This window comes from Hippocampus comes, unplaced genomic scaffold (assembly GCF_001891065.2).
Source record: "Hippocampus comes isolate QL1 unplaced genomic scaffold, H_comes_QL1_v1.1 scaffold96, whole genome shotgun sequence".
NCBI lineage: Eukaryota > Metazoa > Chordata > Actinopteri > Syngnathiformes > Syngnathidae > Hippocampus > Hippocampus comes.
The window spans coordinates 224,009-252,003 of record NW_017806074.1 but is presented as its reverse complement, the minus strand read 5'-3'; the positions used below and the strand labels follow the sequence as shown (position 1 = coordinate 252,003).

The following is a 27,995-nucleotide window of genomic DNA, read 5'->3' as shown; positions in this document are numbered from 1 at the left end:
GTTGTTGTCACACACACACACACACACACACACACACACACACACACACACACACACACACAGCCTTGAATAGTTTTTTTTTTTGGGGGGGGGGGGGTATCGCCCCCATATAGCAGGAAGTCAACCAAAAAATGTTCTATGCAGCCCCACAAGTCTACGCAGGGTATTCTAATTAATATTGTGGATCTGGAAATTGAATTAAGCAGTAAAATGCAGCTGTTTGCATCATGAGAACATGCAATCTCCACATAGGAAGGCCTGAGCCGAGATTCAAACCCGCAACCTCAAAACTGTGAGGCAAAGGTACTTGCCGACACTTGGTTTATGGAAACATAAATAATGATAATCTACCTCATTTGAAAATTGTGTTTTGAATGGACTTGTGCGTGTGTGTGTGTGTGTGTGTGTGTGTGTGTGTGTGTGTGTGTGTGTGTGTGTGTGTCACGAGTTTGCATTGACAGGTAGCATCCCATCCATCTGTTTACGCTGCAGTGACGTTGGCTGCTATTCAATTCATCCCTCATTATGGAAGCAGCATGATTCTCTCTATGCTGCCATGATGCATAGCTAAATTGTGTTGCTCGTGAGTAAAAAAAAAAAAAAATCACCCGTGTTGTCTTTGGGTGTTTCTTCACAGCTCCGAGGATGGTTCTGTCATCAACTGTGGTTGATACCCATGTCCAAACTGTACTTCCTTTCTTTTACAGGACATTCCAAATTGCTGTTTTTTCTCCCCACTCTAAAAGATTCAATACAACTATGGTGGACTTAAAAGTTGCGTACAACTGAACAGTGCCAAAATGTACGACCCTGGATTTAAAAAAAAAAAAAATCACTAACATTTTTCATGATGTTTGAACATCTAATTCAGTGACCTTTCGTATCCCACGCTTCTTGAATCGCTGCTGCTCGTGAACCAAAAATAAGGTGGATGTTGAATTTGCGCCATGTGCTACAAAACGGTTGCAAACACACTTTCCATTCGCTTTGCTGCATCTTCCAAAGGGATGTATCAAAGCGTTCCAGCACTGAGGCGCCGCTGACTGCTTTTAAGGATTATCCACCCTTCTTTGGCACACAACGCACGAAAACCACGGTAGCATCCCTTTTTCTTTTGGTATCATGTACGTCCCCCCCGCCCCCCCCAAAAAAAAAACAACAACCCCAAAAGAAACAGGGTGTAATTAGCCAGAACGGCGGCCCAAGGCAGAGTGTTTCCTTTCTAGTTTGATGCCCTGCACGCCTGACACTCAGCACACAAGCGCCATATGTTCCGCTGGCGCTTTCACACCCACTCACAAGTCCTCTATTTAAATTGATCACACCAACCAACGTGCACGCGGCCAAAAAGGTGACTCCAGTTTGAATTTCTTTGTTCCTTGGCCTCAACCGCAATGAAATAACACCACTCTTTTGAATGTCTCAGTTGTTAGCCTCAAGAATGAACCACTTCACAAGACATCAAGTCATTCACAAGGACAAATCAGTAATTTTATGAGTATATATCAGATAAATATTATGGGGGAGGGGGAACTACAAATGAGTCTTATGCGTTTATCACTGACTCAAATGAGAAAAATGGAACAATTGTTTGAAAAGTCATCTATTTTCATGACGATTTTATCAGAACAATCATCATCAAGAAAACGTATCGACGTAATTCATTTCATGTGGAAAATCAAGTAAACAGATGAGAATATCCGCGTTTTACAGGAAATATAGTACAAAATATTTTACAATTATTTTCATGTATTAAAGTTGCGCGATGACTTGTAAAATGAAAACATGTTTGTTTGTTTTTTTGATGTAATTAAATGAGTCTAGGGAAAAAAAAACTGTTTCATTTGAACTAAAGTGTCATACATTGAGGAAAAACACTAAATTATTGGTAGCATCAAAAGGCAAAAAACTTCAAGAATACATTTTTAAAATAACAAAGCTGTCAAGTGTTTATATAAAAACAAGCCAGACTGACCTCTCTGCACTGTCGGAACATTTTCACTTCCGTGACTCGCTGCCTCATCCATCAACCTTGTTCGCGTCAGTCATTAGCGTTGCGCAGCGACACTTTTGTGGGCTGAAGCAAAGGCCAGACTGCGAGCACGGCCTCCGCCGCATCATCTCGTCGAGCCCATCATCTCGTCGAGCATCATCTGCTGCCCCTCGAGCACGGCCTCCGCCGCATCATCTCGTCGAGCCCGCCAGGTGAGGCAGCAGATGTGTGCCGTTTGATTGCTCACCTGTGTTTCAGCAAATAGCACGAGCGCAGATGCCATTATATGAGGTGACCCTGTTGTGTAACCACTTCCAATTTGGACTTGGGCCTTCGGCGTGGACCTAAGTGACCTAATCGACCTCAAAATAATAACGCCATTGGTAATATCAATGAGGGGAAAAAAAATCATCATCACATCAAACGCCAGTATTATTTTGCGCTCGTTTATTCACCTTCGGAAGAAGTACAACAAAACAACTAGCCGCAGTTCCATGTAAGCAAAAAGCAAAACGATGTAAGACCATCTGCGGCTAACGTTGAGCTGCCGAGTCCTCCCTTAAATTTTGAACACGACAACCTTCCACCGCTTCAACCATTTCCTTTTCTTCGCTTTGTTTTGCACGTCACTCGGCACGGGTATGCGAAAAAAAAAAAGATTATTTTTGACCAAAGTTGCTTGCGTTGCATCGCAGAAGGAGCCAAAGAAGTCGCCAGCACAATTTTACACATATTCCATCGTGACAGAATGCAAACGAACGCTTCTTGTTTTCCAACAGTTTTTCTTTTTAGCGGTACGTAAAGCCAGAAAAATGCTTCTCTCCAGACTTATTGCTACAACCGTACGCCGCACACACTGCGACATTTTCGCCCAACAGAACATAACGTGAAAATGCCGCAGATTAATAACTGTTGCAAATTCCTGTTCAGACAGGGGGTGTCAAATTCATTTTTTGTCGCGGGCCACATTCTAATTACCATTTCCATTGGAGGGTCGTTATGACTGAAACTATATAAAGAAGCCAAGAACAACGTTTTCTTCAATTATTGTTTAAGTAACTATAATGAGGAGTTTGGTAACAACAAAATGCTTACAATATGTCACTGATTTATTACATGTGAAGATTTGAAATTTTGGTACAGATTTTAGCAAACATTATGGAAGTTGTCATCTTTGATTTGCTTTCGCGGGCCACTTAAAATGATGTGGCGGGCCACATCTGGGCCCCGGGCCTTGAGTTTGACACCAGTGTGTTAAAATGTGCGTTTAAATGTGTGTGTATAATTTCAAATGTATGTTTAAAAGGTAACACGGTCCGATCACGAACCAGGTGGAGTGGGGATCCCAAAAATGCAGACTCAGATAAACCGCATTACACAAAAGGAAAATAAAAAGATTTATAAAAAACAAAAAAAAAAAAGTACCGACAAAGTACAACCAAAAGCACTCAAGACAAAATGGCAAGAATCCACACACACGAAACTTAAGAGTACAGTTGTCCAAAATGACTTGAGAACCAAAATACTTACAAATACTTATAAACAAGAACCTAGCGAAACAAGAGCAACTATGAACATGGGTAAGAGGTCGAGGAAAATATCACCTGGGCACAAAGCGCGAGCAAGGTCAATAATCCGACAAAGACTTGTGATCTTGGCGGTCCTTAAATACTTGACTCGGCTTGATTGGGAACAAGACGCAGATGCGCCGCCATAGAGGCACGCCCTTCGCTACCGCTGGTGCGAAAACAAAACATACAAAACACAGACAGAGCAAAACTATGACAAAAGGCCGTTAAAAATAAAAAAATAAATAAAGTGATGATAATAAATGCTTTAAGATTATTTGAATTGGGTATTTCTATATTCACCTCAGGTGTAAATTCAATAAATGTCCTCTGCGTAGGTTTTTGGTCGATACATTAAGAGTGAGCGAAGGTCAAGGCAACGTTTCGTCATTGAGAGAGCCGAGATTGACGAAAGGTGCAACACGAGAGCTCCTTTGGGTTCGTCTGCTTTTCCTCCTCGACTCTCATGCCCTGAACACTTTGCACCATTTTATGTCTGCATTGACCTTGAGAAAAATACAGAAGGCTTAGGGGAGAAGTTGAGTCGCATGAAAGAGCAGCTGGATGAAAAGAACATTTCCCGGAGGGTGTGCCTGATACACCTCCATCTGCAGCCGCCACGGGGAGGAGGCCGAACAAGCATTCTTGCGTGGATACAAAAATAAAAAAAAAATCCCCTGCCGCAAACAACGGCTTTCCCTCTGAGTCGTGCTTTTACCCCAGTGTGCGTGCACGCATGTATTTGTTACACTTCATTTACACATCATGCCACAGTGGCTTTTTTTATGTCTATGAGAGTATTAGTGGATTGTTTTTCACAACAGAATATCCCGAAATTCAACTCAGATGAGCACAAAGTTTGCACAACTCATCAAAACTTGCCTATCTCTCTCTCTCTCTCTCTCTCTCTCTCTCTCTCTCTCTCTCTCTCTCTCTATATATATATATATATATATATATATGTGTAAAAAAAGGTAATTTTTTTAAAGTAAATATCAATTAAATCGTATTATTTAAGTAACTTACTTATTTTGGTTATTTTTTTAAGGTAAATAGTTTTTTTTTTTTTTAAGTCTTAAATGAAGTTGATTACAAAGCAGGTCAAAAAATATAAGCTACAATATGTATATGAAATAAATGTATTTATTTGTACCGTTTTTTTAGGAAAATATGTTAAATTAGGGAAAAGAGTACCTTAAATCATCTTCAATAAGGTCAGTGATATAATGTTACCACGGTGCAAATTTGAAAAAATGTGGTGCCGTTTATTTTTTAGTGCTGCTCATTTCTCCATGATTCTACTAATCATATCGGTTAAATATCCTTTTGGGTATATCCATTCAAAAATTCTTTTCTTTCTTTCCTTTTTTTTTTCGACCTCCCTTGGATTTAATCTGATAAGATTGCGCAAGAGCACCGAGTGAAGTGAAAGCACACGACGTGAAAGCCATCATGTGGAACATTAATTCTTCCTCCGTCCCCTTGGTGCTTGACATTTTTTAAGACAATCCTTAACGATAATGTCTAAAAGGCAGTTGTAGTTCATGACGCCACGGTTCGAGGGATTAAGAGCGGGAGCAAAAATATTTCCTCACAGGCAAGTGATTCCCAGGGGGGATTGTTGGCACTTGTGTGGTTGCCAAGCAACCAGGAAGGACTCAGCCAAATTCTAATCCTGGACTTGACTCAAATGTAAAAGCAAGAACCAAATTGCATTGCGTTTATTTATTTCTGACTCCTCAGAGAAGACCAGCGAGCAGGCTCATATTTGAAAGAGACTTTGTGAAAGCGCTTCATGTGCCGAATTATATTTTAAGTGGACCACACACCTCCACAACCAATACTGAAGTTGAGAATTTTTTTGATGAAAGTCAAGAAAGTGTGCCAACAAGTGCACGACAAATAATTGACGCATTGGCGGTCACGCCTTCTGTCTCCGATGGGTTGTTTTTCTTTGGGTGTGGCGGTTTCTTAAAAAATCAAAATAAAGGTACATGATAGGCCAGAGATGATTTCTCACAGATCATTTTAGGTCATACAAGCATGACAAAAATATATATTTTTTTTGGAAATTACAAACTCTACCTTTCAGTCCCTCTGAGTGGAATTGTTTCATTTCAAATTTTAGAAATACAACAGTTTTGTTTTTTTTGATCACCCTCATAAGGACCACGCTGGGTGTTACATTTTTAAACACAGCACTTTTAGACAGCAGCTTCAAAGACACCGAATTTGTTGCGGCGTAACCTGCGCACTTGCTGTTGTATTATTTATTCCCTCAGACCCCGTGTGTGGCTCTGTTTTTTTTTTTTTTATTCTTCTTCTAAAATCAAATGTGCAGTCAGTTGCCTTTCATTCTGCATGCCATACAAAAATAATAAGCGCGATGCCGGGGACGCGCTGCCATATTGCTTCTTCCGGGTAAATCGTCTGGGCCGACGTTCATTTTCACACTTCCTTCTGTGTCGGCACAATTTGTGCTCTCATTTTTGTCCTTGCTTGGGTGGATTCCTGCAGATGCATCTATCTCATCAGTCTGCGAGCGCAATCATAGGGCGGGCGAGGCAGGCGAGACGGGAGAGGCACCAGTCATACGTCTGAGGACGCCGCCATATGCAGTGCCTGCGGGCCAGCTATTTGCTCTATAAAACCGTACAGTACATACAGATCCTCAGACGCTTTGAAGAGAATTTAAGGCTGTAATCAGTCACGGCAAGCTGGAAATTATACGTATAACCACTTGGAAAGACCACGGAGCAAAAACATATGGTCCATGTGACTGCAGACAAACTATAGCATGAAGCGGCATCTGTAAAAAGTCAAAAGCTCCCGTTAGTCATTGTGTTCCAAAGGATCATGAACGTACTTTTTTTTCATATTGTTAGCCTAACTTTTTCTTTTAAACAAGCTCATTCCCATATTTTTGATTACCTCATTTTTCTCTCAGCCCAAATGTGGAACATGTTTTCTCTCAGATGGCCTTGAAACTGTATGAATCCACAATCACTTTATGATTGTGAAATATGTCCATCCATCCATTTTCCTCACAAGGGTCGCGGGGGGGGGTGCTGGAGCCTATCCCAGCCGTCTTCGGGCAGTAGGCGGGGGGGCACCCTGAACCGGTTGCCAGCCAATCGCAGGGCCCACAGAGACGAACAACCATCCGCGCTCACACTCACACCAAGGGACAATTTAGAGGGTTCAATCAGCCTGCCATGCATGTTTTTGGAATGTGGGAGGAAACCGGATTACCCGGAGAAAGCCCACGCAGGCACGGGGAGAACATGCAAACTCCACACAGGATGGCTGGGATCGTACCCACGACCTCTGCACTGTGAGGTCGACATGCTAACCACTTGCTACCGGGCCACCTATGTGAAATATGTGAACAACACATTTAATTTGAAATCCGAAGTCCTAATTAATATCTCTCATAAGTGAGTGGTACCCTTTTTGTTCAGGTAATTCTACCCTTTGGTGTGGCCTGCGAGCGTGTCTCCGCTTCTGTACTTCTGCCAAGGTCTCTCTGTCTCTCAGCGGGGAGAGGACGCAGTGCGAGAGAGGGTCGTAATCAGTGAGGAAACAAGCTATAATCATGTTGACCTTGACGGAAAGAAAAACCACCAGACGAGTGTGGCAAGAGAAAGGAAACTATCCCGAACCCTTTAATCAGACGTGCTGGAGGGACACGCAGACATGTTTGGTGGATATGAGTCATTAAAAGAGAAAAAAAAAAAAAAAGAACAGGTGGGGAGCCTTTTTGATTTCATCATCCAAGGGAAGAAAGACCAAAGCATGTTGAAAAGGAGCCGATCTGCTAATGTACACCACACGGAAATGAGGCCAAATTGACGAAAACTCTCCCTCTGCTTTATTGCATCGGGGGGGGACTCTTAATAAGTCGGACGGGGGGGCTGGCGGATGTTAAACCTCGGTCTTGTCATCGTGTGGCTCACTGCTCTGAGGGGGGGCTTTGCAAAAGAAGCAACAATCACCAGACGAGTCACGTCCGAGGGGAAAGTTAAAGGTGGATTCAGAGAGGAGCGCAGGTGTCGCTGTCTTTGTGTTGTGATTGTCTTTCTATCTTTGCGTGGCAAAGATTTTATATCCCACCTTTATTGTGTCTGCAGTTTGTCTTTGTGAGGACATTTTGGCTGGTGTGTGTGTGTGTGTGTGTGTGGGGGGATTTTGGTCCCGCTCACTATATAATCCTCATCCTGGCACTTTAATGAGTCCCAGCAAATGAGTGGAGACAATTATTCCAATCTGCTTTCATGCTCTGATCAGCTGCAGCATGTTTCAAAAGTCTTCTGCCAGAGAATGTGCACCCGAAGCCTTCGCCGAGAAACTATTGTTTTGGGGTCATCTGTGTTTTTCTCTTTTGTTCATAGGATGGTCAAGATCAATTCCCCTGTGACAAATCATATCTATGAACTGAAGGAAAAAAAAATAAATAAGTTGGTTTTTTTTGGCCTCGGGAGGTCTGCGCTCTACTGTCCTAGTTTTTCGCAAACGTGGCCAAAAGATGTGAAGCTCTTGTCGTGTTGGGTGTGATGAATAAATTGTTTCCTCTGCCTTTTTATAGCTTTGATAAATATTCATCTCGGTGCAGTGCAAAGCGATTGATGAACTGAGCCAGGATACTCGAGTCATAATCAGGCCGGACCGGCGTATCGTTTTTCACAACGGTTGGGGTGAGTAGTCATCCCGACGGTGGTCTTGTTCGTTATTCCTCCTGCTGATGAGATGCGATTGTTAAAATCTTATCCAATACGCCATCCGGCAAGTAGTGGGACAGACAGTATGGCGCAAGCTTGTGCACCGTGTCCGCATCGTGTGAAGCCCCCCCAAAAAATCTTTGTCGTGGATTGTCCAAAGAATCCTGATGTGAATGCAGTTTTTTATCATTCTGTTTCCATCTTCTTGTTTTTTTTTTCCTTCCCCATCTCTCCCCGTCTCTCTGGGGGCAAAGAGTTAAAGGCATAATACTGGGAGCACTTGAGCATAGAGGACTCCTCTTGAATGCTAAGCAGTGTTCAAGTAGCGCACTGAAGCACAGAACTTATACGCAGGGGTGTATTTGGGAGGGATGCACTGAAATGAAAATTCTTGATCGAAACTGAAAACCCCAAATAAGGAAACCAAGGTCAAAAACTGAAACTTAGAAATGATAAGATTTCAGAAACTTCAAAAAAAAAATCCCTGGCTGGATCATTTTCTGCACTCGTGTGAAGTGTGAACTGTCTGGTTCCTTCTGAGCGATGCGCACGCTTTTTTCACGGCCACCGGAAAAACAGCCCTCAGCCAGGCAGCCTCCTTGCCCCGGGCCAATTAAATGTTGCGTCAAATTTAATTGGCCTGGGATTACTCTTCCCCCATTGATTTAAAACAGTGTAACCTTCACATTACTCTACAGACCACTTGTGTAATTATTTATCTCATGTAAATGATGGCACCTCCTCTAATTGAGCATATTTGGACCATGATGCAGATATTTTGTAATGTATTCAATTTATTTTTGTTCTTTGGCGGGGTGCATTCAATCCGAGTTTTTAACGATGCCCTTCGATGCACATATTTGATACGTATCAGATTTGAACCCATATTTGGAAAGGCTATCTTAAGATTCCATGCATTTGGGGTTTTTTTTCTAGTTACGCTGCCATGACACACATCCCAAGTTGACCACTTGGAAAATCTGAATTGGGAATTGTGTCACTTGAACTATCCATCCATCCATCCATCCACCGATTTTCCGATCCGCTTTATCCTCACAAGAATCGCGGGGAGTGCTGGAGCCTATCCCAGCTGACTTCGGGTAGTAGGCGGACAACAATCCACTCTCACAATCACACCTCGGGAGAATTTAGAGTGTTCAATCAGCCTGCCATGCATGTTTTTGGAATATGGGAGGAAACCAGAGTACCTGGAGAAAACCCACACAGGCACGGGGAGAACATGCAAACTCCACAAAGGAAGGGTGGAGCCGGGATCGAACCTACGACCTCTGCACTGTGACCACTCGACACGCTAACCACTCGACCATCGGGCCACCTTCGCTTGAACTATGCAGTGTAAATGCAGACTCATCATGCAGAGCTGAACTTATTTTCATGCTTTGGTCTGAAAGTTCAGAGTGCTATTTACAGTAACTATCACTCATAGAGTTAATAAAGGGACAGTTTGAGCCTGGAAAAGAATTATTTACCTGTCATGATTTCACAGCAAATTCAGTGAGTGAATCCACGGCACATTTGAGAGCTGCATCTCAAATTCTGCCCTTACAAAGGCGCCACATAAAGTGCAGGGAATGAAAATATATCGCAATGCATTGTATTCATTGACACTTTTAGAAATGTTCCTGCGGCTGTTGGGATCTAAGCCAAATGTGAACTTTCATCTTTGCTTTACAAAGTGTGACAAACCTGCTTGGTTTTCATGCTTCAGATACGCTGTACTATTTCCAAAAATCACAGCCATGGAAAACACACACACACACACACACACACACACACACACACACACACACACACCCAAATGCAACATTTCATCTGGATGCCACGCTGCCTACACTGATCCTATTTGAGCTCTAGTAGGAAGTACAGGGCTGCAGTATAGTGGGAGTAGAGGATGTGGATGGAGTGCACAATTTCACCCCCACTTAGTTACTGTTGCTATGTCCGAGAATCTTTCCACATGACCTTTCTGCACACCCTGAAGAAATATCCCATTTTTAGGCAAAGAAGATTTCAGAACTATGCACAGTATGCCTTCAAAGTTACCATACATCAACGTACATAAAGATGGAAGCTGATGCGTGCGCACAGATCACTAAACGTCAACGACTGCACTTGAAATTAATAATGGGTGTTCCTCTAAAGCCGATTAGATCTCAGTTTACTATTACAATCATTCATAAGCAAGAATAGCTTCATCCAGTCTCTGGCACAGGTGGGTGGAGTTGCCAAAAAAAATTTGCAGTGCTGTTACTTTTGAAAATGTGACTTTAAAAATAAATACATATTCACGGTTTGCTAATAACTGGTCCGGCTACCCTCAGCAGCAACAGCTGGAGACATTTTCGCCCACTCTCCCTTGAAAAATTTTATTTTTTATTTTTAATAATTCAGCATGAACGGACTATTTATAGTCATGCCATTTCAATCAGATTAAAGTCCAGACTCCAAAACCTTCAGGATTTTTTTTCAGGAGTTGACTTGCTGGTGTGTTCTGTGTCATTGCCCTGCTGCAGAGCCAAAATACACTTCATCTTGAATACACAAACTGGTGACCAAACATTCTTCCTCAGGCAGAATTCATGGTTCCAGCGATCACAGCAAGTCATCCATGTCCTGAAGTAACAAAGCAGCCCGAGACCATCACATGACTTCAGCCTCCATGTTTGACTGTTTGTATGATGTTCTTTTTTTTTTTCTGAAATTCCGCGCCAGATGTAAGGAGACACACAGCTTCCAAATAGTTTCTTTCATCTTTCATCCCTTCAGTCAACACAAGTTTCTTCCAAAAGTCATGGTCATCATTCATGTCTTGTTTTATTTGCATTTGGTGAGATTTTATTTTCTCTTTAGTCAGCAACACTGGAGGGTTTTTGAGCATGGACAGGCTTTTTTAGGTCCTCCTGCAGCATTTTAATTGGATTCAAGTCCAGACTTTGACCGGGCCACTGTGAAACTTTCAATTCCATTTTTCAACCATTAAGTTCGCTGTCCTGCTGCAGAGCCAAAGTGTTTTTCAGCTGCAGGTCACAGACCACTTCCCCCCATGTTCTAGAGCCTACAAAATCTTCCCCTGAAAGCCCATTAATACTGTGTATATATAAAATTCCACCTGCATTTAGTAGGTTGGCAGGTGGTAATGTCAAGTCCGTTTTACTGTTACAGAGCAAAGCAATAAAGTCAACCTGAAATGTATTTTTGCATTCAATGAAGCCCTGCCAGGAAAGTCTTTGACCTCTGTTCTGTTCTGCTCTCTGATTGGACAGGCTACGTTTTGGCGGGGGGGTTGGCCCTGGGAAAGGTGACTAAGTGGGGGTTGATTCAAACACACTTTGTCCTGTATACAACAGCCTTGTGTGTGAAAGTTGTTCTAAAGCACTCACACTGACATCCAAGCATCACTCAGCAGGCCTCCTGGCATTGTGACAGCACATCGGCATAAAGATTTCATGGAGCAGTAGGGGATGCCGTCTGCGAGCCTTTAAATGTTTTAACATTGCTATTTCTTCCTGCTATGGCGGGAAGTGAGTGTTCTCCTGCCCCGTTCTCTGCCGTGTCGCTGGTCCACTTCCTGTTGGTCCTCAGCGTAACAATCCCCACGAGGCATCGACGCATTGATGTCCATGTGATGTAAGATTGACAGAATGGATGCTCATGTCCCCTGCTCCTAGCGGCTGAGGACACCAACTAGATTTGCATGCGTCTGTCATTTTTGGTTATCTGTGTTAGGGTTTTATAAAACACTTTGAAGTGGAGCTATTTCTCTTGCTCCTGAAAACTAATGATAATCATAATCCACCCATCCATCCGTTTAATAACAATAAATTGCATTTAGCGTCTGACAGAATTCCAATGGTGCTGTTATGAAAACGATGTTTTATTCACTATAAAAACAGTTACTTCAAAAATAACCCAGCTTTTTTTTTTGTTTTGTTTCAAAACATAACCCAATATTTGGGGGTGTTTTGGGGGGGAAAAAATGACTCAGTTTTGTGGGTAGAAAGTTGGGTCAGATTGATCCAAGTAGTGGATCGGTCTCCTTTTTTTATTTTATTTTTTTTAACCCAATTTGAGTTATTTTTTGACCGACTTATTTTTATGTGCTCTTTATTTTTTATTTTTATATAGACTATATACAGTGTATATGTATATAGATAGATAGATAGATAGATAGATAGATAGATAGATAGATGCCACAAATTCTCACTTCACATGTTTCTTGTGTGAAAAAAGAACATCCAGGACCATAAAGTGGTGATACTATAGTACCTTCGTGCCAGTTATTCAGTGATTCCCATTCCTTCTATCCAAATCTGTACAGGGACTCACTCATGATGGAGTATGCCAATGTGCGCCCAAAGATGGAGGCCGAGCTAACTTTCATCTTTCATCATCTTAATAAAACAGCCGCACTGACAGAGATTTCATTCGACAGCCGTCGCCCACTCGCGCACACACACACTCTGTCGTTTTCTCACAGTTCTTTTTTCACACTTCTTGGCCTCTCTCTGACAGATCGCTTTCCACGCACGCACACGCACTCACCGGATTGAAAATGGGATGTAAGAGCCCCCGTTAAATGTAATCCAAGGAGGGCATCCAACATGATGACCTGTCAGCACAAAACTCCCTCAAATAATTCACTTTAGTTCCACGCAGTCCAGTTAACCACACATGGACAGCTCGACCCCGAGTGATGCCCTCATAGAGTAAATTGACCTTCGTACTGTCTATGCTTACCTGTACATTAAAAGTAGCAAAGAGCGTCTTTTCGTCATGCAATTTCACCATTTGAGTTAAACTATTGAACTAGATTGTGTTTTTCAATCTTTTTCGAGCCAAGGCACATTTCTTTCATTGAAAAAAATGTCGCAGCACACCACTAGCTGAAAATGTGAGAACAGTTTATTTTCACAATTAAGTTTCATTATAAGCGTTTTTTTAACATTGAAAAATAACGCTATAACACCTTGAATAGGAATCAAATCAACATCAATCAAATATTTTATAATCTTTCATATTCATTCCCACTCAGTGTGATAAATGGTTTGGATGGAAACAGATCTGATATCCTGGCTGCAATCGATGAAAGACACAGAAGTAGCTCTTATTCTTTCTATGTTTTTAGTTTTTACAGCAGTCAGGCTATTTCTTTAGCCGCTTCGGGTCAGAACATCTCATTTACAATGGCTTTGCAGGAGGGAAGTATTAATTGCTCTGCCTTTGGGACTTTTTGGATTTCGCCACATGTTCAGCGACATGGTAACTTGCTTTCTCGTTTACCTTTGCTGTTTTTCTCATCCACGTTGCTTGTTTCTCCGTGTATTCACGCAGGCGAACAAAATACTGCACATTTTTGTTTCGAAGTGAAGGGTGTTTTGTTTGGGGATGGAGCTGCAACTTAGAGGGGGCTGTTAGAGAGCTTTTCACCACATGCCAAGCACTCCGGAGTCGGTGCCGTTGCATCTCCGGTAAAAGTAAATCCAAATGAACGAAAGCTTTCCTTGTATTGCCTCGCACGAGAAACTTCGCTTGTCTCGAAGTACAAGGCAATAAGCGAGCTGCTGCTGCTACCTACCGGTATGGAAGAGTATTACATGATTACTCTGACCGGCGATAGACCCCGCAGGCTTACATATTGGATAATATCCCACGGCACACCTGACAATATCTCGCGGCACACCAGTGTACCGCGGTACAGGATTTACTAAGTCTACTTAGTAGACTGTGCGGATTATGTTAGCAAAATCAATATATAAGTTGAATATTATAGGTGATTGTTTCCCCCAAGTTGAACACCCTTGGCAGTGGGTGTTCTTTTTTTTCAACTGCCAAAAATGTCTGACAGCGTGTGTGTGTGTGTGTGTGTGTGTGTGTGTGTGTGTGTGTGTGTGTGTGCGCGCGCGCAGAGAAATAACACTACAACAGGCATTTGCATGTCAAAACGTTTAATAGACTGCAATAAAAAGGATAAAAATCATAAAGGGGAGACGTTAAAATCAAATGCAGTATGATGAACTCATGTTCGTCCAGTTCATGCAAAATGAATGAAGGCACTTTCAGTTCATCAGGCCACCAATATTCAGTACACCGTTTCCCTCTTATGGTCATGTGGCAGTACTACAACACTCATCTCACTGCGATGTACTCATGAAAAAAGCTCGTTTTTTTTTTTTTTTTTTGCACTGTGCAGTAAATACAGATGTCAACATTCAAAACTCCATTTTGAAAAGATAACACTTTTAATGTAGGAATTTCGTTGACTTAATTTAATTATTTAATTAATGTTTGTATTTCGTGTGTATTTCATTCATTCATTCATGCTTTTAAGCCAAACCTCTTTTAACAAAACAAAACAAACTCCAAAGTCGTTTTGAAATAGGAGGTTTGAATTGAAAAAAAAAATGCACAACCTCCATTTTCTTCTACAAAGGCAGATGTGAAATTTGTGAAAATATAAATGTCGAACTGTATACAAAGATCCTTCAGTGTTTGCAGACACCCGTTCAATTGTTTCTTAAGTCACACGCAAACAAAAGTGAAAGAGAGTAACTATCACACATTTACACACAAACACATACAGTGTTGTAAAACGAAGAATATGAACATAGTAACAAGAAAAATAAAGGTTCTGTGTATGGAAAAATAGATCAAATGCAATCGGAATCTTTGCTAGTTTGTCAAAATAAGTGAACGGGCATGAGTGTAATACTGGCACCTTTAGTGAGAGTGCAACTCCTTCACTCCTCACAGAAATAGCAAATAATCAAACCTGCATAAAACTTTGAACCCTGTGTTACATAGACATGGCAGAAATTGCCCTTGAGCCACATTTGTGTCTGGGAGGGGTCCAGCAAAGATTATGACAAAAGTCTGCTTTAGGTTTTGGTCTTTGAGAAAATACCAGCGTGGGCTAAACAGTCCAGTGCATTGAAGAATAACATGTTGAATTCTGGATTGGTTTGACCCTCATTGCACGAATCAGATCATGAAGGACTGAGTTGGTTTGTAGGTCTTGATCTATGGAGAACGCAAAGAAAAACAAATACGTTCTTTGAATTAGCCAGGGCCTTCGGTCATCAGCGAGACATTAACGGCAACACAAACAACTCACATTGTGGATGGGTGGAGGAGGAGGAGGGTTGTACGACTTGGCGCTGCAAGACAAACTGTACAAGTTGCTTAAATGTCCAAAAATGGTTGGGCAAAACAAAAGACGAGCAACTCACCTTTTTGTTTTCTTCTCTTCTGGTTGGAGGGAGAAAAATGAGATTATGGTCAGGCATTCGCATTGTCAAAATCGTGCAAGACATTGATGAGAGTAGACAGATTCCTCGCTCACAGAATAAATGCTCCCATTGTCATTTTTTAAAATAAAACCCCTTATATACGCTCTATAAATCTCACAGAATTTGTATGTGTGGCTTGGTTTCACAGTATGACCCTCTACGGCTATAATATGTTCCACCAATTGATTGTTATGCTTCCAATTGGTGTATACTACATCACTCTAAAAACATTTGGGTCAAAAATGGACCGATCCACTACTTGGATCATTGGACTGAACTACCCAGGTTTTTTTTTTTTTTTGCATACAAAAATAATGCAGAATTTTATATAAAACAACGTTGAAAATTTGGACTTCTGGTTGTGTTTAGCGCATATTTCTCACTCTTGGTTTTCAAAGTGCATATGGCAGCGACGGTAAGACATTACTCACTCTTGCAGCATCCTTGACGTCGGCATACACACACACAGATGCAGCAGAGGAGCGTGAGAACCACAAAACCTGAAGCGCCAGCGATCAAAATGGCGGTATCCACCGGATCTGTACCCCCCACAAAAAAAAAAAAAAAAAAAAAAAAATCTCTCGTCAGTACACATGTAAAGCACAGAAGAGTAAGGGCACGAGTGGGGAAACTCAACTTACAGTCAATAACTTTTAGTTGTTGTGCCACGCAGCTTTTGGGTGCCCCCACACTGTTGGAGGACTCGCAGCGATACATCCCAGAATCCACTTTGGAAACGCTTGTAAACTTCTGCTCCGGGCAAAGAGTGAAAGAGAGAGGAAGAGCAACAGCTGCACATGTGTCCCTTCGCGGGTCCATACGAATGCACAAGTGTGTGCTTTGTGCTCGGCGCGCCATGTGTCACGCAGCGGGAGCTCACTCACCAGGGTGCCTCTGCGCGTGTCCATGCTGTACGGCGTGTTGGACGAGACCTTCAGGGCCCTGTTATCTTTGTACCAGCTGTACGTCGCCGGGGGCACGCTCTGCTTGTCTTTGCACAGGAGCTCCAGGTCGGAGCCCACAAACACCGAGTGGGGCACTTCGCAAGACGGGATGTGGGGCGGCACTGAGGATACACACAACAGCAGCATTTGCAGAATACCTAAATTACATATCCGTAACATCTAAAAAGACAAGTTAGTTGAAATTACGTCGTGACAAAATTCTGTTAAAACATTCTGGCCCGCATCTCGTGCTTCTATTGGATTTTCGGGAAACCACCGCAACCGAGGAAAACCAACCAATCAGAGACAGAAGGTGTGACCGATGAGGTCGCAATCATTTGTTGTGCACTCACAGACACATTTGTAGCGAGCACAGTCCGCTGACCTGTTACCTTTGGCTTCAGGGACAATGCTGAAACTATAGCGGAATAGCCACAACCAGACAACTAAAAATTTTTTTTTTTTTTAATGCAAACACAAGCACAGTGAGGGGACCTCGGGCCACTTGCAGCAGTGGTTCTCACCTGTTCTTGTGGTTGTCCCTCATATTGAGAGAGGTTTCTAATTTCCTTTGGTGTCCAAAATAATACTGCAGCTAAAATAATAATTAGCTGCAGTACAAACTCTAACCCAAATATTCCGTTCAATGAATCCCCTGAATTGTTTTTTTTTTTTTTATACCGTGTACATCGAGGGTGACGGTGGCCTCTCCGAAGCTGACGTGGTCATCGCCGGCGGTCACCTCACAGCGATACTCCCCGGAGTCTTTTTGTGTCACAGAGTGGATGGTCAGAGTGGCTCCCTCCATTTTGGCCCGGCCTGCATACGAGCCTGCGGTGATGGGAAATCAGCGAAAAAAGAAATTGCTGTTTCAAACATCGAAAAACGGGGAGAGAAGTCGTCACCCACTGGTAAATTTGTGATTGAAGTAGACAAAGGTCACGGCTTTTTCTTTCTTCTTCCACTCAATTCGAGGATTCTGGTCCTTCTCAGTGCGAAAGTCGCAGGACAGAACAGCATCTGGAAGGTCAGGACAAGCTTAAGTGGACATGTGCAGCATGACACGGCTGCGTTTGTTATTTCTATGTGGTGCCTCGGAATACGATTTACTTCTTAGCCCCTTTTATACTGTCTGTTTTGCCGGAATTTTTATTTATTTATTTATTTTTCCGCAGTCGGCCAACTATTTTGTACATGTTTCCGTCGACACATCTGAATTTGGGTTGTCATGCTGCTGGGTGAAATCACGCAAGGTTTTGCAGCAAGAAGGCTCCTTTGTTTGCTTCATTCAGATTCACACACAGCAAAGTGGAGATGATGTGCTCTTACCTGTGTGTTCATGGACCTCCACTTTAGTTTTTGGAGAGCTCACCGTCACTGACATACTGACCGGACCTGCGAGAAGCAAAATGAACGATGAACGTTACATTGACAGTTGCCATTTTGATAGCGCGTGTCCTCACGAGGGCTGATGATATATGTGCTGTAGCCTATCCCAGCTGACTTTGGGCGAGGCTTCGGGTACACCCTGGATTGGTTCACCAAACAACTATTCATACGCAGGATTTTGACGGCGCTAAAGCTCATCTTTTTGGAACGTGAGAGGAAGCAGGAGGAAACTCACACAACCACGAGCTTACAGAAGAAGATTTGAACCCAGAACTTCAGAACTGTTCGCCAGACATGCTAACCATGAGGATAGCATGCTGCCTGTGTTGCTTTGTAATGTTTAAAAAAAAAATACATAAACTGTTGAAAACTCATTTTTAAAAATATATTTTAAAAGAAGAATCATTTCCTGAACGTTCTGAATTCCTGTTTCCACTGCTTGAACCAGAACTTCAGAACTGTTCGCCAGACATGCTAACCGTGTTGCTTTGTAATGTTGAAAAAATATATATTAACTGTTGAAGACTCATTTTTTAAAATATATTTTAAATGCCACGGAAGAATCATTTCCTGAATGTTCTGAATTCCTGTTTCCACTGCTTGACTTCAAGATGGCGCCGCTCCTTTCAGAACTTTGCTGCTGTAAATTGGGAATTTTCCCATTATGAGACGAATAAAGCTTTTCTTATTCTTCTTATTATTATTATTGATTGATTCTTCTTCTTTCTTCCTTTCATAACTTTGCTGCTGGAAATTGAGAATTTCCCCATTGTGAGACAAATAAAACTTTTCTTCTTCTTCTTATTATTATTATTATTGATTGGGGAGAAGAATACCGCCTGCCATAGATTAGATGCAGCTCACCTTAGCATTGGCTAGTATCATGTTTTTGATTATAATCAAGCCAATATTTATCTGAAAACTGTCCAAATATGCCCAAACCAGTAACTGAACCATTTTAAAAAGGTTGGTAAGTGTAACATCAATCCCTCTCGTGTTATATAGCTTGATTGTCTTTTTGTAGCTTTTTTTAAATCACAAAAGATTGCCAAATAAACAACAACAAGTGTACAATTGGATCCGATTATGCCATTAACCGATGTAATATTCGATAGAAGAATCGACTCAAAAGCATTCAATTGAAATCCCAGAAAGATTTATAGCCAAATAGATTTCTTTCTTTGATATTTCCGCATCTCAACCCAAATACACAATTTGTGAGGGGATTGCCAGTGAGTGAGTGAGTGAGTGAGTGTGCGTGCGTGCGTGCGTGCGTGCGTGCGTGCGTGCGTGCGCGTGTGCGTGTGTGCGCGTGTGTGCGTGTGCGCGTGTGGTGCCTGCCGGTACCAGGAGGGCTGCTGTTTTGGAATGTAAAAGTGATGGACGACTTTCAGACAGGGTGGGTTCAAGGCAATACTGATAACGTCCTTCTCAAGCGTTCGCTCACACACAAAAAGCCGGAGTAAAAAAAAAAAAAAAAAAAGAATGAAGTCAATTTAAAGTATTTGAGCACATTTGATTTGAATGTCCAACTATACGGTACACTACACTAACCGTACACTTGCACCGTTTTAACAAGAGCCAATGCGAGACCTGCTTCAGAAAAGTAGCATTTTAACTGCATGGTTAATTATGGATGTGACGTAATCACATTAAACCGACCCAACTTCAAAAGGGAATTCACTGATGATAAATCGCGGTCAACGGGGGAATAATCTGCATTATAAAGACCACGTGACTCTCATCAGCCTCGCGCATCACCGCTTCAAACAGCATCAGAAACCCGGTTCAGTGTAAACGCAACCGCTCCTTGCCTCTCAAGACCCTTCACAACTGTTTTACAAACGTGAAATTGACGACCAAAAAAAGTACAACAAGAAAATAAAACATGACCTCAGACGAACTGTCACCAAAAAGTCCAAAACTATTGAACTGTTTCAAGACACGCTGGAAGTTTACAAAACATAATCACCACCATATCTATATTTTATTTAGCTTGGACTTTACTTGATAGTCTTTATAGTCGACATAAATACCACAAACATTATTGTCACTCACTTTCAAAGTTACCTGAACAAACGCTGTGGACAGCATGCTCGATTGCACGTGCAGCTTTTTTTTTTTGCACATGCAATCGATCAGCAAACTATTTGCACGTTCACACAACTTGAACAGAGAACAAAACATGCAAAAAAATGCCGCTTTTTGAGCACTCACAGTGTATGCAGAGTAGTAAAAGAAAGAATATCATCATCATCGTCATCGTCGTCTTCTCGTCTGTCGCTACGCGTGAGTTCGCTCGTGCTCGCTTTGCAAGTGTGTGAGCCTTCTTAAATTTCACATACACACACACAAACAAGAGAGGGCGAAAAAAAAAAGGCGCGAGCGCGGGCTGTGGAGCAGATGACGACACGTGACCGTGACGACACTTTGTTTGGCTTCATCATCATCATCATCATCATCACCACCACCATCACCTTCATCTTCGCCATCGTCATCGCCGTCATCATCATAAGTGGTAGTGGTGGTAGTAGTAGTCGGAGCTAGTACAGTGCTGTGTAATATTATTTTACTCTTTCCTGATTTTTGTATGTTTATCGCATACAAAGGTTTCAGTTCATCAAACCAATTTCAATATTACACAGAGGAATATAAAGGAAATTCAAAATGCAGTTTCTAAATGACAATTCAATTTATCAAGGCACAAAAAAAAATCCCAACCTTTCTGAGCCTCTGTGAAAAATTATTACTCCTTGTTAAATCACAAAGCAAAAGTTTTGGGAAAGCTAAGTTCAATTTCCCGAGCAACATTCTAGTACCACATTTGTTGAATCAATAAATCAAGTAAATAGAATCTGCCACACAAAGTGAATTAAGCTACATGATCTCAAGAAACAAAGGCACCATGCCACGATCTGAAGAAATTCAAGAAATTGGGGAAAAAAATTCTTGAAATCTATCAGTCTGGAAAAAGTTACAAAGCCATTTCCAAGACGCTGGGACTTCAGTCAACCACTGTAAGAGCCATTATCCACAAATGGAAAAAAAAATGGGAACAGTGGCAAACATTCCCAGGGTTGGTCGACCAGCTAAAATTACTCCAAGCGTGCAATGACGACTCACCCAGGAGTTTGCAAAAGAACTTAGAACAATACCACAAAAACTCCAGACCTCGCTGACCATAGTTCAGGTCAGCGTTCAAGCATAAGAAAAACATTGGCCAAAAACGGCAGCGATTGGAGAGTTCCCAGGCGAAAACCACTGCTGTCCAAAAAGAACACATTTGCCAAAAGATATCATGATTATCCTCAAGACTTTTGGAGAAACATTCTGTGGATTCATGAACCCAAAATTGAACTTTTTGGAAGATGTGTGGGTCGTTACATCTGGGCTAAAAATCGCACAGCATTTGATAAAAAGAACATTAGGTCAACAGTGAAGCATGGTGGTAGCAGTGTGATGGTCTGTGGCTGCTTTGCTACTACTGGACGAGGACAACTTCTTATGATTGATGGGACAATGAATTCTGCTGCCTACCAGAAAGTCCTGGAGGAAAACATCCGACAATCAGGTTGCGCCCTCAAACTCAAGCGCGCTTGGATCATGCAGCGGGTCAACGATCCGAAACACATCAGCAAGTCCATCTCTGAATGGCTAATAATAATAATAATAATAATTACGGTTTTGGAGTGCCCAAGCAGCTGGACATTAGGATTCAAAACAACAAGAGACTATGTGTAAAATATAGTAAAATGTGATATTTATGGACAATACAGTATACATTTGTATAAAATAAAAAAAATACTAATTGTAGTGTTCAAAAAGAGTAGCATATTAAACATAATTTTAAGACTTCGAAACCTTCATGTTTAAGGCACAAAGTTGCACTTATAATAAGAAACATTTACAAGAAAAAAAAATCACATTTTTATGAGAGCAACTTGTAATTTTACAATAAAATGTCATGATTTTATGAGTGGCAATTTTGCATGAAAAAGTCTTAGTTTTGTAAGAATAAAGTTGAAATTGTTTTGGTAATGATGTGGCAATTTTACCAGAAAAACTGTCCGAATTTTATGAGAGTAAAGTTGTAATTTGAAGAAAAGAAAATTGTTATTTTACAAGGAATAAGTTTCAGTTCTATAACAGTCAATTCGCAATTTTATGACAATTCATTTGGAATTTTATCATAATAAAGACAACGTTTTATGTCAGTCAAGTTGCAATTTTCTGAACGTTCTCAAAAAAAAAAAAAAAAGATGAAAATAAACGATTCCAGTTACACTCAAAGTTGTGGTACTTCTCTGAGGAAAACAATACAAGGATAGAGAGTTGGACGGACGGATGGACGGTCGCACGGACAGACAGACAGACAGACAGACAGAAAGACAGACAAACAAATAGCTTGCTAGCTAGCAAGCTAGATAGATAGCCTGTCCGCCTGTCCAGTATGGCTGCATGTGAAAATGAAAGGGGAGGTGGGCCAGCTGGTCATGCTGGGGCCTGCTGGTGTCATCGCCATGTTTTGGTGCAGCAGAAGAAACAGAGAAGAAGAAGCAGCTGCTGCTCAAGCTCCAACCGTGTCCTTGCGGATTGGGTTTCCCCTCCTGCATGGCCCACACAAGCGCCCATTGTCGCGTGCGCTGCTTGCCTGTGCCACATGCTTACATTTGGGGCCATATGCGCGCACACAAAAAGACAGGGGGTACAAACGCACCAAATCTTCACCGCCGCACCTGTTCACTCGGTCAGCTGTCGTCCTGTGACAGACACACACACACACACACACACACACACACACACACACACACACATATACACACACACACACACACGACCCTTTGCACAGGCGTGTAGTCCACCCTCACATGATAAATCCCATTGGAAGCGAATCATCAGGTACAGCTACAAAATTAAATGACTTCCATAACTAGGGTGGAGAAGCGTTCCTAATATTTTGGTTGCCTTATTTAGTTACATGAGAAGGGGGTAAAAGTATCATGCAATAAAAGTGGTGGTGGGGCAGGACCAGCAAGGCCTCAACTTTTTAAAAAAATGCTGTAATGTTTCTTTAAGCACGCTCCATAAGGTTGAGCTCCACAAAAACAAAGTAATATCATCCTCAAATATCCAACCAAACATTTTTTGTCACATCGCATTACCGTAATTGAATGGCTATTTTGCTGCTCCTTTTGGCCACCTGGGGTCGCTATAAAATAACCAAACGGATATACTTTTAAATGAGACGTCTCAACTCTCAGATCATCAGTACAGCCCCAATATTGGTCATTCATCACTACTAATGTAACGATATCCAAACATCACTAAACGATAATTTGCACGGTATTGGGGGATGGTTGGTAATGTAACGATATCCAAACATCACTAAACGATAATTAGCACGGTATTGGGGGAAGGTTGGTGATATAAACAAGCTGACATTACTCACGATATTGTCAAGAAAAAGCTCATGTTGTGTTTCAGAGTAACAGCAGTTCCAAAGAAATAGTCTTGCCTCGTCACTTTATTGTCATGCGTTGTTATGAGCTCAACAGTGCAAAGTATCCTGGTCTATGTAGTTCACAATGCTGTGTTTGGGTGGTTGGACACGTGAATGCAGCAGACTGCACTTAGGTGACAACTGGTGCAATGCCTGTCTGTGTCCACGTGGTGGCGCTACGTTCCTAGTTTGGCAGCTCATGGAGCACTGATCACTGCAAACTACTGTATTCCAAGATGGCCCCCCCCCCCCCTCCACGCCCCTCCGCGTAATTTATCTGGGAAAGGCTCCAGCACAGCCACGACCCTACTGAGGATAAGCCAGATGGATGGATGTGTCACCAAAGGTTGCCCACCCCTGGTGACTAGCATGATTCCACGGCGGTGAACTTTAAGCAGGACTTATGACAAACATATTTATAGAATCATGTATTGTTGGTTTGTCACAAATAAGCAATTAAAACAGCGTGAGTTTTTTGTGGCAGTAAATCAGTCATCGTGCAGCAGCGGACAACTGAAATAGAGCCCCACTGTAATCCCGCAGAGGAGGAGAGCTGCTAATGCTCTGACTGGTTATTACACATGCCTTTTCCATGACTGTGACAGAGTGAAACTCACTGATGACACTAATGCTTGCCATCTAAAAAGAAGTGTCATTTCCAGAAGCAGCATGTGTCCTCTAATCTCTTGTGATGTGACCTTTTTAACCGCGTTGAGTAACTTGTTACCAACACAAATCATTAGCATTAACACAAGAGCATGACACTGGAGTTGGAGTCAGACCACATAGTTGAAAACGGAATCCTGACACTGTGGCCAAAGATGAAGTATTTGTTCATATTGGCATACAAACATCTATCTATCCATTTTCTGATCCGCTTTATCCTCACAAGGGTAACGGGGGGTGCTGGAGCATATCCCAGCGGTCTTCGGGCAGTAGGCGGGGGACACCCTGAACCGGTTGCCAGCCAATCGCAGGGCACACAAAGACGGACAACCATCCGCGCTCACATTCACATCTACGGTCAATTTAGAGTGTACCATTAACCTGCCACGCATGTTTTTGGCATGAGGAAGGAAACCGGAATACCCGGAGAAAACCCACACAGGCACGGGGTGAACATGCAAATCGAACCGGAATCGTAATCGAACCCTGCACCACTGCGCAGTGAGGCCGACGCGCGAACCAGTCGACCAACAGGCCGCCCGATTTTTTAATTATTCTCAAAAAAATGAGGTAATACTATATTATGAAGCTGCCGGTTAAATATTTGTTTCCATGATCAATGTATTGGGAGAAAAAAAATAATCATACTGTATATCAGCCAATAGTAAACGATATAAATATATTTTAATTACCGATATGTACAAAATGTATATACTGTAGAAAATACTACTACTACTACTACTACTAATAATAATAATAATAATAGTTGTTGTTATTATTATTATTCATGTTAATAGGAAATCTAAAGTGTAAGGTTGACGATGATGATGATGATGATGATGCTGAGGCATCCTCTCTCCCCGGCAGAGATGAGAGGCGTGTCCCATGGTGCTGCCTCAGTCTATAAACACGAGAGCAAGGGCGAGAGGCGCAGAAAGAGTCAAAAAAGAGGAGGAAGGTTCTGGTCAACTGCTTCACAAAAGGTATGTTTCATTTTACATATGATGCACACGATGGAATGCATTTCAAGGGGAATTGCGCGAATGAGTGAGATGATGTTTTATATGGGCTATTAATTGTTTTGCAAAGACAGTAACTGCAGTCAGTGCTCACGCTGTAAATAAATACATGGATGTGGAGGGCTTAAAGCAGCTGTGTTTGTCGGGGGGGTCCATTGGCGACCACAGGGACTATCACACTAAGTCCAGTTCATTCCAAAACCGTCAAGGCTTTTCGTGAGCTTATACTCAAAGCATACATCATCAATCTGGGAATCGGCACCGAAAACAAACGGGAGGATGAACGGTATCAATTTTCTACATGCAAAATTTTCACATTGTTACACTGCCAAAACGGCAGTGGGAGCCCAGATGTATGTTCTAACATTTCAATTTTAAAGTTGTAAGATGACCCCAAAAAATTGTTTGAATATTGGGAAAAAAGCGTTGTGAAGTTTCATGTGTTGCATGCACGGTATCTCAACTGGAAGCACCTCAGTGATGGGAGTTGCGCCTTCGCAGTTTCCCAGTTTTCCATGGAGGGAGTTTCCTCAATTAGTTCGACAGTCCTTCGAAAGCAACCTGAGAAGGAGAATGCGGCAGGTGATGGGATCCACAATGAAAGGATGAGAAGCACCGATGACGGTATACGTCCGGTATGCATTTCTATCTCAGCTCAATTATCATGTTCACTTTTGGCTCATGTTGGTGTGTGTGTGTGTGTGTGTGTGTGTGTGTCGTCAGACTGTCAAGTGACAGCGGTGGAAAAGCGTCACGTCTGGGAGTCAAGTGTTTATGATGCAATGCAAAAAGAGGCCTTCTATTTCGTGGGTCATCGCATCTGCATCCGGGAGGCCACGGATAGCTTTGGCGCGCTCGTCTGGCCTGGAGTAAGTTGGTTATGAAAATTCGAGGGGCGGGTTAAAATTTATAATGTATCGCTATACTTTCAATTATTTCATACTCAGCGTCAACTATACGCTCGTCTGGCCTGGAGTAAGTTGGTTATGAAAATTCAAGGGGGTGTTAAAATTTATAATGTATCGCTATACTTTCAATATTTCAAACTCAGTGTCAACTATACATAGATTTTCACTATTCGCAGGCCGGCCCGGTCCCTATTCCCCACAAATAGCGGGGATCCATTGTATTTTTAAGTGTGTTCTTTTTCACGCAGGCACTAGCGTTGTGCCACTACCTGGAGAACAATCAGCAACAGGTCAACCTGATGGACAAAGCGGTGCTGGAGATTGGAGCAGGCACTGGTTTGCTGTCAGTAGTGGTGAGCTTGCTTGGTAAGATCTGACCCTCAGAAGCCTCTGCACCTTTTGCGTTTCTTTCAGATTAAAAGTAAGATAAGTGACATTTTTACATTTCAGATATTTCCAAATTTTGGACATTTTAATTTGCTGTAGAAAATAACAGAGAGCTAATTCCTTGTTTACATTTTCATTAACTTTTTAAGACATGCTGGTGAGCCTGGGAGACCCCTGAACACTGTTAGAAATTTTGAACAAAGATGTCGATCGAGGATTTAAAATAATAAATAAATAAAATCAGCATTTTGCAAAGTAATGTTGTTTAATAAAGATGGGTATATGTTTAGATGTAATCATTGGAAAGAAAGCTTTAAATAAATAAAATATTAAATGAAATGAAATAAATTATATTCATAATAAAAACTCATAAAGTTTTAAGTCAATGTTCGAACAAAAACAAAATCCTAATATCAATCAATCCCATAATATTGTGGACAAAAGTTGTAATATTGCGGGAGCGGTGTTAGTGTTCGATTAAATTGAATGTATAAATATTCATAAAATCATATTACCACCCCTCAAAAAGTAGAAAAGACACAAAAAGAAAGTAATAAATGGTCGCCATTGCTATAGAAGATGAAAAAAAAGACATTTCACCGTAATCATAAGTACAAGTTTTTCACTACCTCGTTTTGCTTCTCTGATCAAGGTGCTTGGGTGACAGCGACGGATCTTCCCGACATTTTACCGAATCTGTCTTTCAACTTGATTCGGAACACCCAGGGTCGTTCACGACACACGCCGCAAGTTAAGGCCCTCACCTGGGGTCGCCACCATCCACGAGACTTCCCCCAGTCGACCCGCCGCTACGACTACGTGCTAGCTGCAGACGTGGTTTATCCCCACGGAGACCTGGACGGGCTGCTGGACACAATGTGCCATTTCTGTCCGCCAGGGGGCGACACCACCCTCCTGTGGGCCAACAAAGTTCGCTTCCAGTCGGACATGAGGTTCACCGAGCGCTTCCAGAGAACTTTCCACGCCACGCTGCTTGCAGAGTTCCCGCAGCAGGAAGTGAGGATTTACAAGGCCACCGCCAAGGAGTGACAATCAGAAAGGAAATTCCGATATTTAAACGTGTTTTCGATTTACATACAGTAAAATTAGTTCCACACAAATTTTTTTATTTTATAAATTATAAAAATGACAAGAATTAAGAATTGTCTCAAAAATCGTTATCATAACACCGTATCCTGATTAAATAAAACAAAAAAGAAATATAAATCTGCCGAATAACTAACATTGTTCATACTCCCAAAATGTCGATGAGAGCGCCGCCGACTGAAGCGGAGGTAGATTGCACTTTATTCTAAAATTCATAACGTTATAGAAATAGTCAGACTACTTAATTAACTCAGAAAAGTACAAGAATTAAATGCGTAAGACTCAATGCTTCAAAAATGAGTTACTGGAATTATGTCGGAAGACTGCAAAAAAAATAACATTCACAAAGAAATGCAGTCAGAATAATACTAAAATAAGTAATAATTCAGTCAGAACATTTCTAAAAAAAAGTTGTAATATTACGAAATAAAGTTGAAATGTTACATTTAAAAGTTAAAAGCTACTAATGTTGAACGATTGCAAATAAGT

General features: G+C 41.8%; 2 protein-coding genes across 7 annotated transcripts; one reads left to right on the top strand and one right to left on the bottom strand.

Annotated features, from left to right (window-relative positions):
• Window positions 1-14,670: 14,670 nt before the first annotated feature.
• jam2b (junctional adhesion molecule 2b) lies at window positions 14,671-26,369 on the bottom strand. Of its 6 annotated transcripts, none has more exons than XM_019894460.1 (11): window positions 26,282-26,369; window positions 25,578-25,665; window positions 17,860-17,925; window positions 17,440-17,550; window positions 17,212-17,361; window positions 16,471-16,652; window positions 16,228-16,336; window positions 16,018-16,125; window positions 15,527-15,545; window positions 15,412-15,466; window positions 14,671-15,317 (listed from the first exon to the last, which is right to left on the bottom strand). In XM_019894460.1, exons 3-11 carry the CDS (start codon window positions 17,912-17,914, stop codon window positions 15,279-15,281), a joined length of 828 nt encoding a protein of 275 aa, XP_019750019.1. In that variant the 5' UTR covers window positions 17,915-17,925; window positions 25,578-25,665; window positions 26,282-26,369; the 3' UTR covers window positions 14,671-15,278. The 6 variants fall into 6 exon arrangements, with proteins under 6 accessions (XP_019750019.1, XP_019750020.1, XP_019750015.1 ...); XM_019894461.1 differs by lacking the exons at window positions 25,578-25,665; window positions 26,282-26,369 and adding exons at window positions 21,457-21,573; window positions 22,637-22,701; XM_019894456.1 differs by lacking the exons at window positions 25,578-25,665; window positions 26,282-26,369 and adding an exon at window positions 20,137-20,519.
• LOC109530615 (protein-lysine methyltransferase METTL21C-like) lies at window positions 25,007-27,525 on the top strand. Its single transcript, XM_019894468.1, has 5 exons — window positions 25,007-25,068; window positions 25,606-25,728; window positions 25,828-25,973; window positions 26,261-26,378; window positions 27,052-27,525. Exons 2-5 carry the CDS (start codon window positions 25,620-25,622, stop codon window positions 27,447-27,449), a joined length of 771 nt encoding a protein of 256 aa, XP_019750027.1. The 5' UTR covers window positions 25,007-25,068; window positions 25,606-25,619; the 3' UTR covers window positions 27,450-27,525.
• The last annotated feature ends 470 nt before the right edge of the window (window positions 27,526-27,995 follow it).

Excerpts from the sequence above, each read along its gene's own strand:
- jam2b (XM_019894456.1), bottom strand. The coding sequence starts at position 20,182 with ATGACGATGATGATGATATTCTTTCTTTTACTACTCTGCATACACT. Across the intron at positions 17,926-20,136 it reads TTTACTACTCTGCATACACT|GTCCGGTCAGTATGTCAGTG; the intron begins GTGAGTGCTCAA and ends TGCTTCTCGCAG. Across the intron at positions 17,362-17,439 it reads CTTCAATCACAAATTTACCA|GCTCGTATGCAGGCCGGGCC; the intron begins GTGGGTGACGAC and ends CCATCACCGCAG.
- LOC109530615 (XM_019894468.1), top strand. The coding sequence starts at position 25,620 with ATGGAGGGAGTTTCCTCAATTAGTTCGACAGTCCTTCGAAAGCAACCT. Across the intron at positions 25,729-25,827 it reads GATGAGAAGCACCGATGACG|ACTGTCAAGTGACAGCGGTG; the intron begins GTATACGTCCGG and ends GTGTGTCGTCAG. Across the intron at positions 26,379-27,051 it reads AGTAGTGGTGAGCTTGCTTG|GTGCTTGGGTGACAGCGACG; the intron begins GTAAGATCTGAC and ends TCTCTGATCAAG.